General features: G+C 36.8%; 1 protein-coding gene across 5 annotated transcripts in view; it reads left to right on the plus strand.

Moving 5' to 3' along the window:
- The window catches only part of LOC133521044 (uncharacterized), a 38,498-nt gene that overhangs the window by 13,046 nt on the left and 12,142 nt on the right, over positions 1-13,310 (plus strand). For 4 of the 5 annotated variants that reach the window (XM_061855772.1, XM_061855770.1, XM_061855769.1 and 1 more), the window contains exon 2: positions 10,957-11,053. In XM_061855772.1, the coding sequence (XP_061711756.1) occupies positions 10,957-11,053 (97 nt within the window). Of the gene's footprint in view, positions 1-9,584; positions 10,263-10,956; positions 11,054-13,310 lie in introns of those variants that run through there. The other variant, XM_061855768.1, reaches the window with a different exon arrangement.

The raw sequence follows: 13,310 nt of genomic DNA on the forward strand, positions 1-13,310 counted from the left end.
AATTGTAGTGTTCCATTATTAAACCTTGATGCCTACAGGAGGCCCACGGATAAGTCGATGTTACTTAAAAGGGCAACTTCTAAAGATGTTTACAGAATAATTATGAAAACTCATAGTAACAAAGCGCCAGGAATAGATAATATTCGGGTAGTGGATCTGAAACTTATAGCAGACAAAATTTCATCTGCCATAGCCCATCTCATTAATAGTAGCATAGCCGGTGGCTTGTATCCCGACGGTCTTAAAGTAGGACTAGTTCGGCCAGTATATAAAGGTGGCGATAAAACTAACTGCACGAACTATAGACCGATTACAATGCTTCCTATTTTAGATAAAATTGCAGAAAAGTATGTGAGTAACGAGATACATAATTTTTATAACAAACATTCTATTCTCTCTGCTAATCAATTTGGATTTCAGCCCAATAAAAGTACCTCTCAGTTACTGTCTAGATTCACTGACGAGATAAATCAACGACTAAATAATAAATGTCATGTATTAATCATTTTTATTGACTACAGTAAGGCCTTCGACACATTGCGCCACGATACACTGATACATAGGCTGGAGGATTCTGGTGTCAGGGGACAATTGTTAAATTGGTGTGAGAATTACTTGGGTAACAGAACTTATCATGTTAAGATAGGGGATGCTCTTAGCAGCAAAGTATTGGTGACAGAGGGCACAGCACAAGGCTCCGTGCTCGGTCCACTCCACTACTTAGCCTACGTAAATAATATGAATAACTGTGTCAAAAACTGTAGCGTGTATCAATTTGCGGATGATACTTGCCTCATTGCTGCAGATAAAAACGTAACTGTAGCAGAAAGGAAATTGCAATTTGATTTTAATAACATATGTAAATGGTCCCACGACGCAGGGCTGGTCCTAAATGCAAATAAAACCAAATTGCTTCATATACATTCTAGCCAATCAAGATCGGTAAGAGCTGTTAGGATTATAGGGCACGACCACCAGTGTCTCCACTCTCTACAGAATTGTGACCAAAATTGTAATTGTACGCCGTTGGAACAAGTTTGTAAACAAAAATATTTAGGTGTTATAATTGACAATCGCTTTAACTGGAGTGACCACATTGACTCAGTGTGCACGAGATTGCGAGCTTTAATGGCAAAAATATATATTCTACGAAATAAAATTCCATATAATATTAGATTGGATATTTATAATGCACTCGTGGAAAGCATAATTTCCTATGGGTTAAGTAGTTATGGCCGTACATTTAAGTCATACCTTGACAAAATATATAAGCTGCAAGTTAGGCTGCTAAAGTTAATAGTACCCCGTAAAATGAAAGAGAACCTTGTGTGTGATAGTGACCTCTTCACTTTATGTAAGGTCCTACCGGTTCACACAAAGTTTAAACACCATATGCTAAAAGAGCAATACTTTAGAAATGAAATCCAGCATTTAATCTCACATCCAATAAATACGCGGCAAGTAACAAATCAAATGCTTCAAAAGCCCCAATTCAACAATTTTTATGGCAGAAGAACATCAGAATACATCATACCAGAATTAATAAATAAGTTACCTAAAGAGTGGAAAGATAAGATAACACCAAACAATATAGCATATATTCTTAAAAAGGAAATGCTTAAACAATTAAATATTTTTAACTAATGCATATTTATGTTATTTCATTTAGTGCAAATGGAGCAGCCTGTATCGAGTAAGCGGGGACCGGTTCTTGTTTTGCTCGGCCGGCCGGTATGATAACAGACGCGCTCAGTTTGTGATATTTGCAATTATAATGTCATTTACGAATTGGATGTATATGTGTATTGCATTGTATTTCTAATTATTAAATACTGCGGAATGGAGTATCGAGACAAACCATTGTGGTTTAACGATACTTTTTGATCAAATATTCTGTAATTGTGTTTTACCTGTAATAAATAATAATAATAATAAAAAAAAACTTTTAAAGCATAAAGCGGTAGAAATTTTTATAGATGTCGGTGAAATATCAAAAATACTCCAAATTTTCTCTTAAATGTCCCATGATTGGTGCCGTTAACATTATTATGACAGAAGTGCGAAAAATAGGAAATTTGCAACGAGTGGGGATAAATTAAAACACGACTAAGGGAGTATTTTAAATCGACACGAATTGCGAACTACCTATTCGCAATTTTTTTTTACCATATGTACTGTATAACGTAATTCCTATTTTACGCACTTGTATCGTAATGTACTATTACTTAATTTGGCAGCAATGCACTTAGTTTAAAAACTGTATTAATTATGATTTTGTTAGGTCGGTAGCCATTAATCGCAATATCGTTTTACCGATTTTAAAGCACAAGGTCTGCCCGCGTAGCCAACGTGCGTATCGTTCACGCTCCGCGGCGAACGAAACGCAACTGCTACAGTCGCACTAATATGGAAGAGTGATAGAGAGAGATGACTACGCTACGCTACGGAGCGTTAACGATTGTAACGTTAGCTACGCGGCCTGTTATGAGTAATTGGAATTGAAATCGGTCCATCCGTTTGAGACCTACATCGGCGTCAAAATTAACTCTTATAAGTAACACCTCTCTTTTCACGTCGGGTGTTAAAAGGTTTATTTAATCATAAGAAAAAGGTAAAACAAATCAGGAAATATACTCTAGACGGGGGTTCCACCTACACGAGACCCTTAATTTAAGGCCCCATTTGCCTGTCACCCCGTATCAAATACGAAATTAAATTTTATCTCACTTACCGGGCGGAGTGCCGCCTACAATTAATAGGTACTCTAATCACATGATTTTAAGAGGGAAGTGGTATACTTCCCTCTTAAAATCCATACAAAAAGAGAAAACATTTCTCCACTTCAAAATATTTTCCATTCTCCATGTTTTTTTGTATGATATTGACACAATGACAAACTAGGTTTATAACTTTTCCTTTTTATTGGATTTGCAAAACTAAAAAGAAAAAAAAATCCAATGTGAAACTTGTAAACCTTGAATAAATAATGCTGAAGCGATCGACATCAAAATCAAAGTGATTTGTTAAGATTTAGTTAGTGGACGACGTTTTCTTCCGAAATGGAATTTCATAGTAAAATTACCGTTATTTCACTAGGATCGCAAAGTCATTCTTCCCTCTTAAGCTGCAGGAGATTCAGCCAGCAGAGTTTTTGAAATATTGTAGAGCTTTTTTAGATCATAATGCGGTTGCCAAAAAATATGAATAGCAATCTTGAGACATTTTTCTAGTAACTTCATTGATTCAAAATCTGATTTTTTGACTTTTACTTGATCGAAAAAAAAAACACGAACATATGTCTTAAACGCAGCAAAAAATTTGAAAATTTCTCTAAAAATGCGTAATGTTTTATTGAACTCATCTATTACTTTTTTTAAACTTATTAAAAATAACAATCCAAAAACATGATATACGCGATCTCGGCCGCAGCCGCTAGCCGTCTCGCTCATGCCTACGCTCTGTCAGAGAGAGAGACGAACCTGAACCAACGGGACCTTAACGACCTACCGAACGCATGGCTCTTTGCTAACATTTTTTTTTAAATAATTAATGTAAAAAAAATCAATATTTTACAAACGTATTTCACTTGAGATACACTTTTTAAGTATTCATTTAGTTTCTCTTTTCGTGCTCTGAAAGCGGGCCATTGTTGTTCTACAAGGTGTGCAGAAAATTATACGTTTCTGCACTAGAGCACTGTATTTTCTAAGTAAGGGTTTTTTTTCTCTTTTTTACGACAAGCAATTACAATTTTTATTTTAAATGTACAGTTTTCATTTTGATAATGAACTCCCCATTACATAAACAACGATATTTTTACCTAAATTGTTAATCTACTGAAGTTTATACTTAACCGCCTTTTTTAAATGCACAGTTATCTTACTTTCCTCGTATTCGATATAAAAAGTAGAGTGTTTAACTCGGGTGAAAGGCATCTTTTCTGTCTCGGACTACTGGCGCTGTCACTGAAAACGAGCGCTAAACTACCTCGACAGAAATGGGTGCCTTTCATCCCCCGGTTAACAATCTACTATAGCAACACTGACGCTACTGCAACGCTTATCGCGGCATCTTCCTTACTGTTTGTTGCCATGATATAATGTGCTTCTAGTTTAGCAGGTATTAGCAATTTCCAATATTACCCCGCTTTCGAAACTACCCCAATCGGCCACGCCAATTCGAATGTACACTCACATCAGAATGATATCTGAATCATGTTATTTAGTTATCGTGCGTCTCGCCTGCACCAATACATGTACGGACGGACGGAGTACGAGCGAAATGGCCTGTTAGACAATTTGTTCAAGAATGTCCTATAAGATATATACGGCCCGATTTCAAGAATGATTAAGACATGTTTAAGATCTTGGAAATATCGATTATTACTAATCGACATGTCAAAATTGACGTTTATTTCGATTCCCCTGTGATCCCAGTAAAATCTATCTACGATATTTCTAACGTTAAAGTGACATTGGTTGCCCGAATCGAGCTGCTTCTATCAATTATACGACAAACAAACGATATCTTAATAAGAACTTATCTAAACCAGAACTTATCAAATCAATCAATCAATCATATTCTTTATTTCAGACCAGATCCATAATTATACATTTAACCATAACATTTATATACATTTAAAATTTAACATGAATACATTATATTATTATTTTATCGTTATCGTATCTCATTCTTCGAATCGGGCCGATAGTTAGTTATGTATTTATTTATAAAAATGTGTGCCCCAAAAGTGGGTGGGATTTTATCCTGTGTTGCACATCAGCCCCAAAATACCGGCACTGACCGTCGCATTTCAGATGCCCAATAAAACAGGGTTAATGCATTTCTATTCCCGTCCGCTTAACACTTTGAGTGCCGCCGTGTCGGCTTTATTTGCTTTGAACGGTGATTTTTGCTGCATTGGTTGTTTTTTTTTTATATTTATTTGGGTAAATACGGCGTATTGTTTAAAAAAATAATCTTTAATCTTGTATATCTAAGCACTTATACTTCTCAAAAGGCACTTTTCGTCTTGAGTGTTGGAATTATAAAGATATAGAGACTATGCAGCTTAGAATAATTTTTAAAGTGGTAAAATTACTGCCTTGGGTGAGACTTGAACTCACGGCCTCTGGATTCCACTTTTAAATTTATTCTAAGCTGAATAGCATCGTTCACAGACGTTTCTTCTTGTGAAATAAATCACCACAACATTAATAGAGAGACGTAGACAGCAGTTAGTTTTAGACAATATTTCTATTTTCTAATTCGTATAGAACTATAAAGAGCAGTAAGTTGTCCATGACGTAATTTGCTATAAATTCCATAGCGGCAAATCGTTTTGACAATTCGAAAAAAGAAACAGTGCCCCTAGTGTAAATTTTGTCGATAGCGAAACGTGACGTACGCGTTTGCGTTAAGTCTCATATTGTATGGGTTTTTGAACAGCGCGCCAAGCGGGACGTTTTGGAAAATCAAAAATCTCATACAAAATGACACTTAACGCAAACGCGTACGTAACGTTTCGCTGTCGAAAATATTTACACTAGGGGTACTGATTTATCTAGTAGTCGAATACCCTATTGTGTACTAAATCCTCATAATTGTAATAAAAAATACCAAAACGCACTGTAGGGTTACCAGAGAGCATGACGTTGCCAGAGTACCAGTAACGTCAAGTCAAAATCAGCTCCTTGCGTTAATGATAAATTGTGATAAGCAATATAATCGATTTACTGCCGTATACCGGTTGATAAAACTGCCTTTTTGACTATACATCATCTTTAACTACACCAGATAAAGCGAAAAATTCGCATTCTTATCACTATAATGTACTTTAACCTACAATCTCAGAATCAACTTTATATCCCTAAAAATAAAGTTCATATTTCAATAACCAGATTCCAAAATGGACTTGTTTATTGCTACGCCGTAGCACCCGTAGACCTGCTACGAGTCGTAGCGAAATTGATATTGCTCGTAGCTTCGCTGGGACGAAGTGCAATATAGCATATTGGAAATATTTCACACATGATATTGATATGTTTTAGCCGCTAGTTGACTTTTAGGATACCTGCAGTGGGTGGAACGTCTAAAATACCTAATCTTTATGGCCTCATTGACCTAGTAAAGAAGTAAAGGTTTGAATATTTGTAGACAAGAAATTTTAGTCCGGAGAAAACCTACTAGATTAGCTCATCTCAATGGAATATTCAACTTAGCCTATGCTAGTGCTAGTACATTTATATTGAAGGTGCTTTAGGGTAGTTTCGAACATGAGATAATTTTGAAAAATCGCTAATATTTGCTACACTTTCTACTGTTCCAAGAGTAAGCAAAATGCATTGATAAGCCAAAGTATGAAGTGCTTCTATAGCCTGACCAGTAATATATGATCACGCACCATGTGGAATTTCACTGGAGCAAATTTTTTCGTACTATACTGAACTGTCACCCTTTAAATGAGAACAACAGCGCCCTCTTGACGATGATCATATATTACTAGTCAGGCTTTACAAACTTGCTGGTTTAGAAGATATTAGCGATTTTCTAGTTATCATATTTTAAAAACGGGACCCTTAAGGTTTGTTGTGCCTGTTTTTCCGTCCGTGTGTCTGTCAGCCATACAATTAGGAACATAGTCTATTTTACCGCTACTTAATTTAAATATATATATATATATATATATTGTGAGAGCACTCCATAGTTGCCTGTAACTAAAAAATGTTTTTATATATAAATCAACGTGTGACACATCATTCAATAGGTCCTTAAAATAATTTTAAGTGTATAAAATGATTTTTGAATACTCTTAGAAATAATCGCTTCAAAAGTCTAAAATACTGTACCTTCCCCCTCTAACTTTCGAGAAGGTGAGAAGGAAGGTGAATAAAAAATAAATAAATCAATAAATAATTTCTAATAATGTGAAAATTATTCAAACATGATCGGTTCCAAAAAACTCCTCTTTTTTTAAAAAGACGGGTACGTCATTAAGATATTTCTTTTTGCAATTATGGCTTTTTATATCGTATGATGGTCAGTGCCGGATTAAGATATTTTGATGCCCTAAGCATTTCTAGAGCGTGGTGCCCCCTCAACAAGATTACATGGAATTTTCTTGATGAATTAAGTGACGTTTATTGCCGCATTACTGCTGAGAATAGAATTTTTAATCCGTCACATCATTTTATCACGGAAATTGACATTGCTGCAGCAGCAGTACTGTTGCAATAGTAGTTAATGCTCCTGCAGTCGCGATATTCTTATGTATCACCTTAATATGTACCTATGAAGGCAATAAATGACTGAATACTGAATACGAACATTACGAACCTTTATGCAATGCTGGCTTGATTACAAAGCTGGCCTAAACGAAATGACCGAAATTACCTATATCTATCACCGTGTGCTTTACTATGCTTACTCGGAACATGACTTATACACCTGCCTAAGAGTAACTCGAAAGCTTTGAACAGTGTATTTTGATTATAATTAGAGCAGACTTTGGAATAAAAAATGGTCAAGTGTAAGCAAATTCAAAGACCGTGCTTCGTAAAAGGGCGGAGGTAGAGCCAACCAATGTCCAAATGTAAGCGAAGACGTGTAGGCCATGCTCCGCACAGGGTTTTGCAACCTCTAGAGCTTTCCTGCTAAGCTCATTCATATGAGGATGAGCTCTGACAAGAACCAATGGGCACAAGATTCTTAAATAGCAAATTATTGATTAAGAAAACGGGACTTAATCGCGTAAGATTTCAAATTACCTCTGACCCGACTTTTCTAGGACGTCGTTATCCCTATAGTCTCGGAGAAGACTGAGTAAAGTCAACATCATCATCTTGACGTTGAAGGTAAGTTTAGATCTTAACTGAACGCGATTAATTCCCGTTTTCTTAAATAATAATGTGTCACAAATAATGTATCAAATTAGATTTTTTCGAAAAATTAATTCCCATTGAGCTGGAATTTGTTTGAATACCTTCTTTTGGTCCTATAAATGCGTGTAATCCGAGTTTGCTCCATCCTCCATCCCAAGAGGTGTGCATATTTTTTTCTTCTTTTTTAGTTTTTTGCTTGTAGATCGAAAACGGTACGTCCGACGGGAAGTTAGTTCTAAGTTCTAATCATGATCCGAAAGTTACCTGAATGTATATTCATAGTCAAAATTATTAAAAAATGGCCGCCGTTTTTAATTTCCTTATTTTTGGTAAAATCATGTTAATAATCTGAAAACGCCTTCTGCAGTGTCATCAGTGTCTGATCCACCAAACCTATGGTAGTGCCATTGTAATTAATGGTAGGTTCCTTCTATATGGAGTGGTTTGGCAATCCAAGGAAAAAACAATCTCCTAAGGATCTCTTAGCAATAACAACAAGTTGTTCTTGAACACATTTTTGAGATCAAAATGTACGCACACCTCCTGGGATGGAGCAAACTCGGATTACACGCATTTAGGACCAAATGAAAGTATTAAAACGATTTCCAGCTTGCTGGGAATTAATTCCTCAAAACGCTATTTTTTATCTAATTTGATTGGCCTAAGTCGTGAAAGTTTAAATCAGTGTTTTTAAAGGCAAAGTCTAAGGTTTAGCTTTTCATGAGGTTGACGCGGAGCTTTCGATTGGCGCGTGCGAATAAGGCCAAAGGTCGAGCTGGAAGAATTGACCAATGGCGAGGTGGGAATGGCTGGACATCCGGAGCTTTATCATACAATACAACCAGTAGTGTGAGCAAAGCGGAAGGCCCAGCTGCGAGAGAGGAAAGCTTGGATTTGGACCCATGGGCAAGTGAAAATAAGACAGAAGATCGACTTTTGCATAAAGTAGAAGGCCTACTAGCCTAGCGCCGCATAAGACCTAACGCCAAACTGTAAAAGAGTGGCTTCAAAACGAACATATCACGGTTCTCCTACTACTCGGCGTTTGGCTTAACTCGAAAGCACGAATTAGGATGCTTTTGGTTTTCGGAATTCGCGGGGCCCTTTATTTTGACAATTAGGTCGTAGGATCGCGGCTCTGCAGCAACTCGGCCTAGCTGACAAATCTGGCGTGCAAGAGAGCAGAGTTCGCTACAATATCGGTAATCTACGTCGAAAAAATCGGCTGGGCATGGTAAGATTTTTTGGCCATGAGCTTTGGGGTTCAAAGCAAGGGCCTACGTTGGAGACGTGCTTACGAGTCCTCGCTCTCTTACTATTACGACCCTTCGTTATTAGATGGGTACTTACACACGTATCATAAAGTTTTGTATACATACTCCACTACACTGCGACTACGATGCTAATGCAGCCTGTACGTTTTTTTTTCCTCCGATGTTGGTGCCCCCCCTAGACGTGGTGCCCTAAGCAAGTGCTTATTTTGCTTAAGGGTTAATCCGGCACTGATGATGGTACAAAACCTTTCATTATACATAGTCCGACACGCACTTGGCCGGTTTTCTATATAGTAAAACTTCACCTACATACCAAGTTTACGGGCACCAGCGAGCCAAAATCGACCTTATTCGAAAGAATGAATTTTGCATTTACAGCGCACTTCGTAAAGTTTATAACTGTTTTTTGTGATATACGACTTACTCATGATGACTTTTTCCATTTTCTTGGCGTCAAAATTGTTGAAAAATACTTTTTATGTCCCGTATTTTTGCTATAATATGTAGATAATTATTTCACAACATGTGATCGTATATATATTTGAATAATCTGGTTATCATCTTTTGCTTTACTTACAGACAATTTTTCAGTCCCCAGTTAAATAGACGGAAAGGATTTATTCCATTGATAACACAATTATCATGTGTCATTCTCATAACTTAGTTCATTGGAATAGTTATCGGACCAGTTAAATGGTAACTGAATAATCAGCCCTAAGACACCGACTTTTTAATCCCAACTATCACATACATGTTTACACTGCACACTACATTTTTCACCTACTGACCTACATTACTAATCGTTAGAACCCCATGACTCACACCCAAATCGAGTTACATGACACAACAGCTGACTCAAACAAAGCCTTCTAACAACTAATAGCACCAAAAGTGCATCGTAGGGTTACTAATTTCAAGAACTTACGGCATCATGAGATTACGACCGAGCTGCAGTGCGGGGCTGCGCGGGACAAGGGGGCTTGGGGGGCAAAGGGGGGAGTCGCGACCGGGTCACGAGCGCGCCCAGTGCGGCCGCGGCGCTCCGCCGGCGCGGACACGCCGCGATGCTTACCCAAAACCTGTGAAAATGATAGTCGAAATTCAGGAGGTAGTAAACAATTTGCAAAAACCGCATTCACCACTGTATATGGCCTTTTTGAGTTGGGGTGCATAGTGGTGTCAGTAGGTCAACGCACGTTGCGTGAGGCGTGGCGGGGGTGGGGTTGCAACGGTGCAGTTGCGCTCGCTGGGCGTAGCGGCTCACCTGATGAGACCGTTAAATTAGAGATTTAAATAAATACGGTTGTTTTAAATCTCATGTCACTCATTTGTGGTACATATTTATGAATCTACCTTTTTTAAATAAAAAAAAAAAAACATTGCAGTGATTTTATAAGTGTCTTATTGCAAGTTTTAATATCATGATAAGCTAGACCAAAGCGAATCGGATCAATCGAAAAAAATGGTCCATATTTAAAATATTGTCTATGTTTGGCATTACAGGGTAAGAAAAAAAGACTTACGGTACAATGTCAGTAAGCTCATATTAACAAAATATTAGAAAAACCAATATATTTTTCATCTTGATTTGCCATGTGATCCGATTTGCCTCGGTTTATCCGATTATTAAACTGTTTACACGTTTCAAATAATTCAGAAAAAGAAAAACCAATTTTAATGACAATACCTTCTAAGTACTTAAAACTCTTAAATTTAAACTTTACAATCATCAGTCACTACATCTATACCTGTGATCAAAGTGTATTAATGTGTGTGTATTAACTGTGTGTGTGTCTGTGCAGGAAGTTAGAGGAAAGAGGCCTTTCAAGATATGGGACAGCTCTCGCAACGTGAGGAAGGGACTGGTGGTCACTAGTTTCGAGGAGCTTATACACAGAGGTACTTATCTATTTACTTTTGAGGTTCTAGCCAAGATGACAATCGTACAAACGACAGACGCCAAACGAAAAAAATGCGTGATGTCACGAAGTAAGGACTAGGATTCGAACCCGAGACCATCGACTTCATAGGCAGGGTCACTACCCACCAGTTCAAACAAGCCTTCTTAAGCTTACCGTGAGGCTTAGTCAATTTGTGTCAGAACGTCCCTATAATATATTTATATGTTATTATTTAATATAAAACTATGACGTTTGTAGCACATACATACTTTAACAAAATTGAACAGTGATTCCCATTCCTATGAAAATAATACTGTTATAGTGTTTTCGCCGTACTTTGACAAACTTTGCAAGTAACAATGTGTGGTAGTGCCACGATTAACGTAAATAAGACGTTTATAATAGTAGGCCTTTCTGGCTTTGTTACTTGAAAGTCGATGCATACATAGCATATTAGTTAGACGAACTCTCAGGCCGATTCGATTACTAAACGATATTTGAATCATATAAACGACCTGTCTGGCCTAGTGGGTAGTAACCCTGCATATGAAGCCAATGGTCCCGGGTTCAAATCCTGGTAAGGGCAGTTATTTGTGTGATGAGCACAGATATTCCTCCACGGCACGGCACGGCACGGTTGCTCCTCGATCATAAGTGTTATCTATGTATTTAAGTACTTATTTATAAATATTTATATTATTATACATATAGGTATATCGTTGTCTAAGTACCCACAACACAAGCCTCATTGAGCTTACTTTGGGACTTAGTCAATTTGTGTAATAATGACCTGTAATATTTATTTATATCGCACTGAGAAAACAAAATAAATAAATAATTGAAATTGCATTCACGTTTAATGCTTTAAACAGTTCTATATGAGCCTATCGAACAAAATAGTAAATTGTACTGTTCCGAAAAGACAGTACATTTTACTGTTATGAGTAGCTCAAATAATATAATAGGACATTATTAAGGATTTGTTAACGTTACTGTTTTGTATTTCACTGTTTTTCAAACATTTGTTGATATTGTATGAAGCTGTTAATCTTAATGTAAATCACTATAATGTGTGCTCGATAGATAATATTTTTTTCAGTGGTTAGCTATGATTCACGCGTTCATTCGCTCGGACTTGGCCGTACATGTATTAGTGCGAGCGAGACGCCCGAAGCACGAGTGACAGCTAACTGGTATGATTCAAATATCATTTAGATGTCAGGTGCACGTTCAAATTGGCCTGTCTATCAATTGCCTCCGTTTGGTCCCGCTGAAAGGGGATTCGTATAACAATATCACTATTCAGTCGGTCAGCAACCTAGACTGCGGTTTGAGAATACTGGACAGGCGATCAATATACTAGGTTGCTCAATTTACTAGAATTACTACTATTACTACTAGTAAGATCTTTATTAAAGAGAAAAATAGAGGTGGATTGGTAAAGAAAACTTTGTAGCCACAGTAAATTTACTGCCATCTTTCGACACATGATTAAAACTTTTAGAATGCCATTTGACTTTCGTCAAATATCAAACATTTATTCAGCAAATAGGTCACAGGGGCACTTTTACATGTCCATTTTTACAAACAATAAAAATTACAAAAAAACAATTACAAATATGGAATCGATGAAATAATAAATACTTTATTAGAGATGTATACTGTCTCTAAATGTACTTACACGAAAAAACTATGATAAAAAAAAAACCAACAAATACTAAAATTCTTTAGAGATGTATAAGTCTCTAAGTGTCAGAGATAAAATATAAAAAAGATATTAAATTATCCTTAGAGATGTAGAGGGTCTCCAAGGCTTGAATTCTTATATAAATAATTAAAAGACAAAAAATTAAAACAGACAAGAACAGAATGAAGTGTCTCACGTTAATGCCACTAGTCCTTACTCTTTCGCCGATATGTGTTAAATTTGTTAAATATCAAAAGGTGGCGATATTAGCCTTTCATATGTGTATGGGAAGACGACATCACACATACGGCTGGCAAACAATGGATGACCGGTTTCCTCACGATGTTTTCCTTCACCGAAAAGCGACTGGTAAATATCAAATGATATTTCGTACGTAAGTTCCGAAAAACTGATTGGTACGAGCCGGGATTTGAACCCGCGACCTTCGGATTGCAAGTCGCACGCTCTCACCGCTAGGCCACCAGCGCTTCCATTACATAATTCCTGAGTAACATTTTTTTATTTAATATTTGACTCTATTATTTCCCAGTAAAGTTTTTGATCACAA

This window comes from Cydia pomonella, chromosome 9 (genome assembly GCF_033807575.1).
Source record: "Cydia pomonella isolate Wapato2018A chromosome 9, ilCydPomo1, whole genome shotgun sequence".
Taxonomy (NCBI): domain Eukaryota; kingdom Metazoa; phylum Arthropoda; class Insecta; order Lepidoptera; family Tortricidae; genus Cydia; species Cydia pomonella.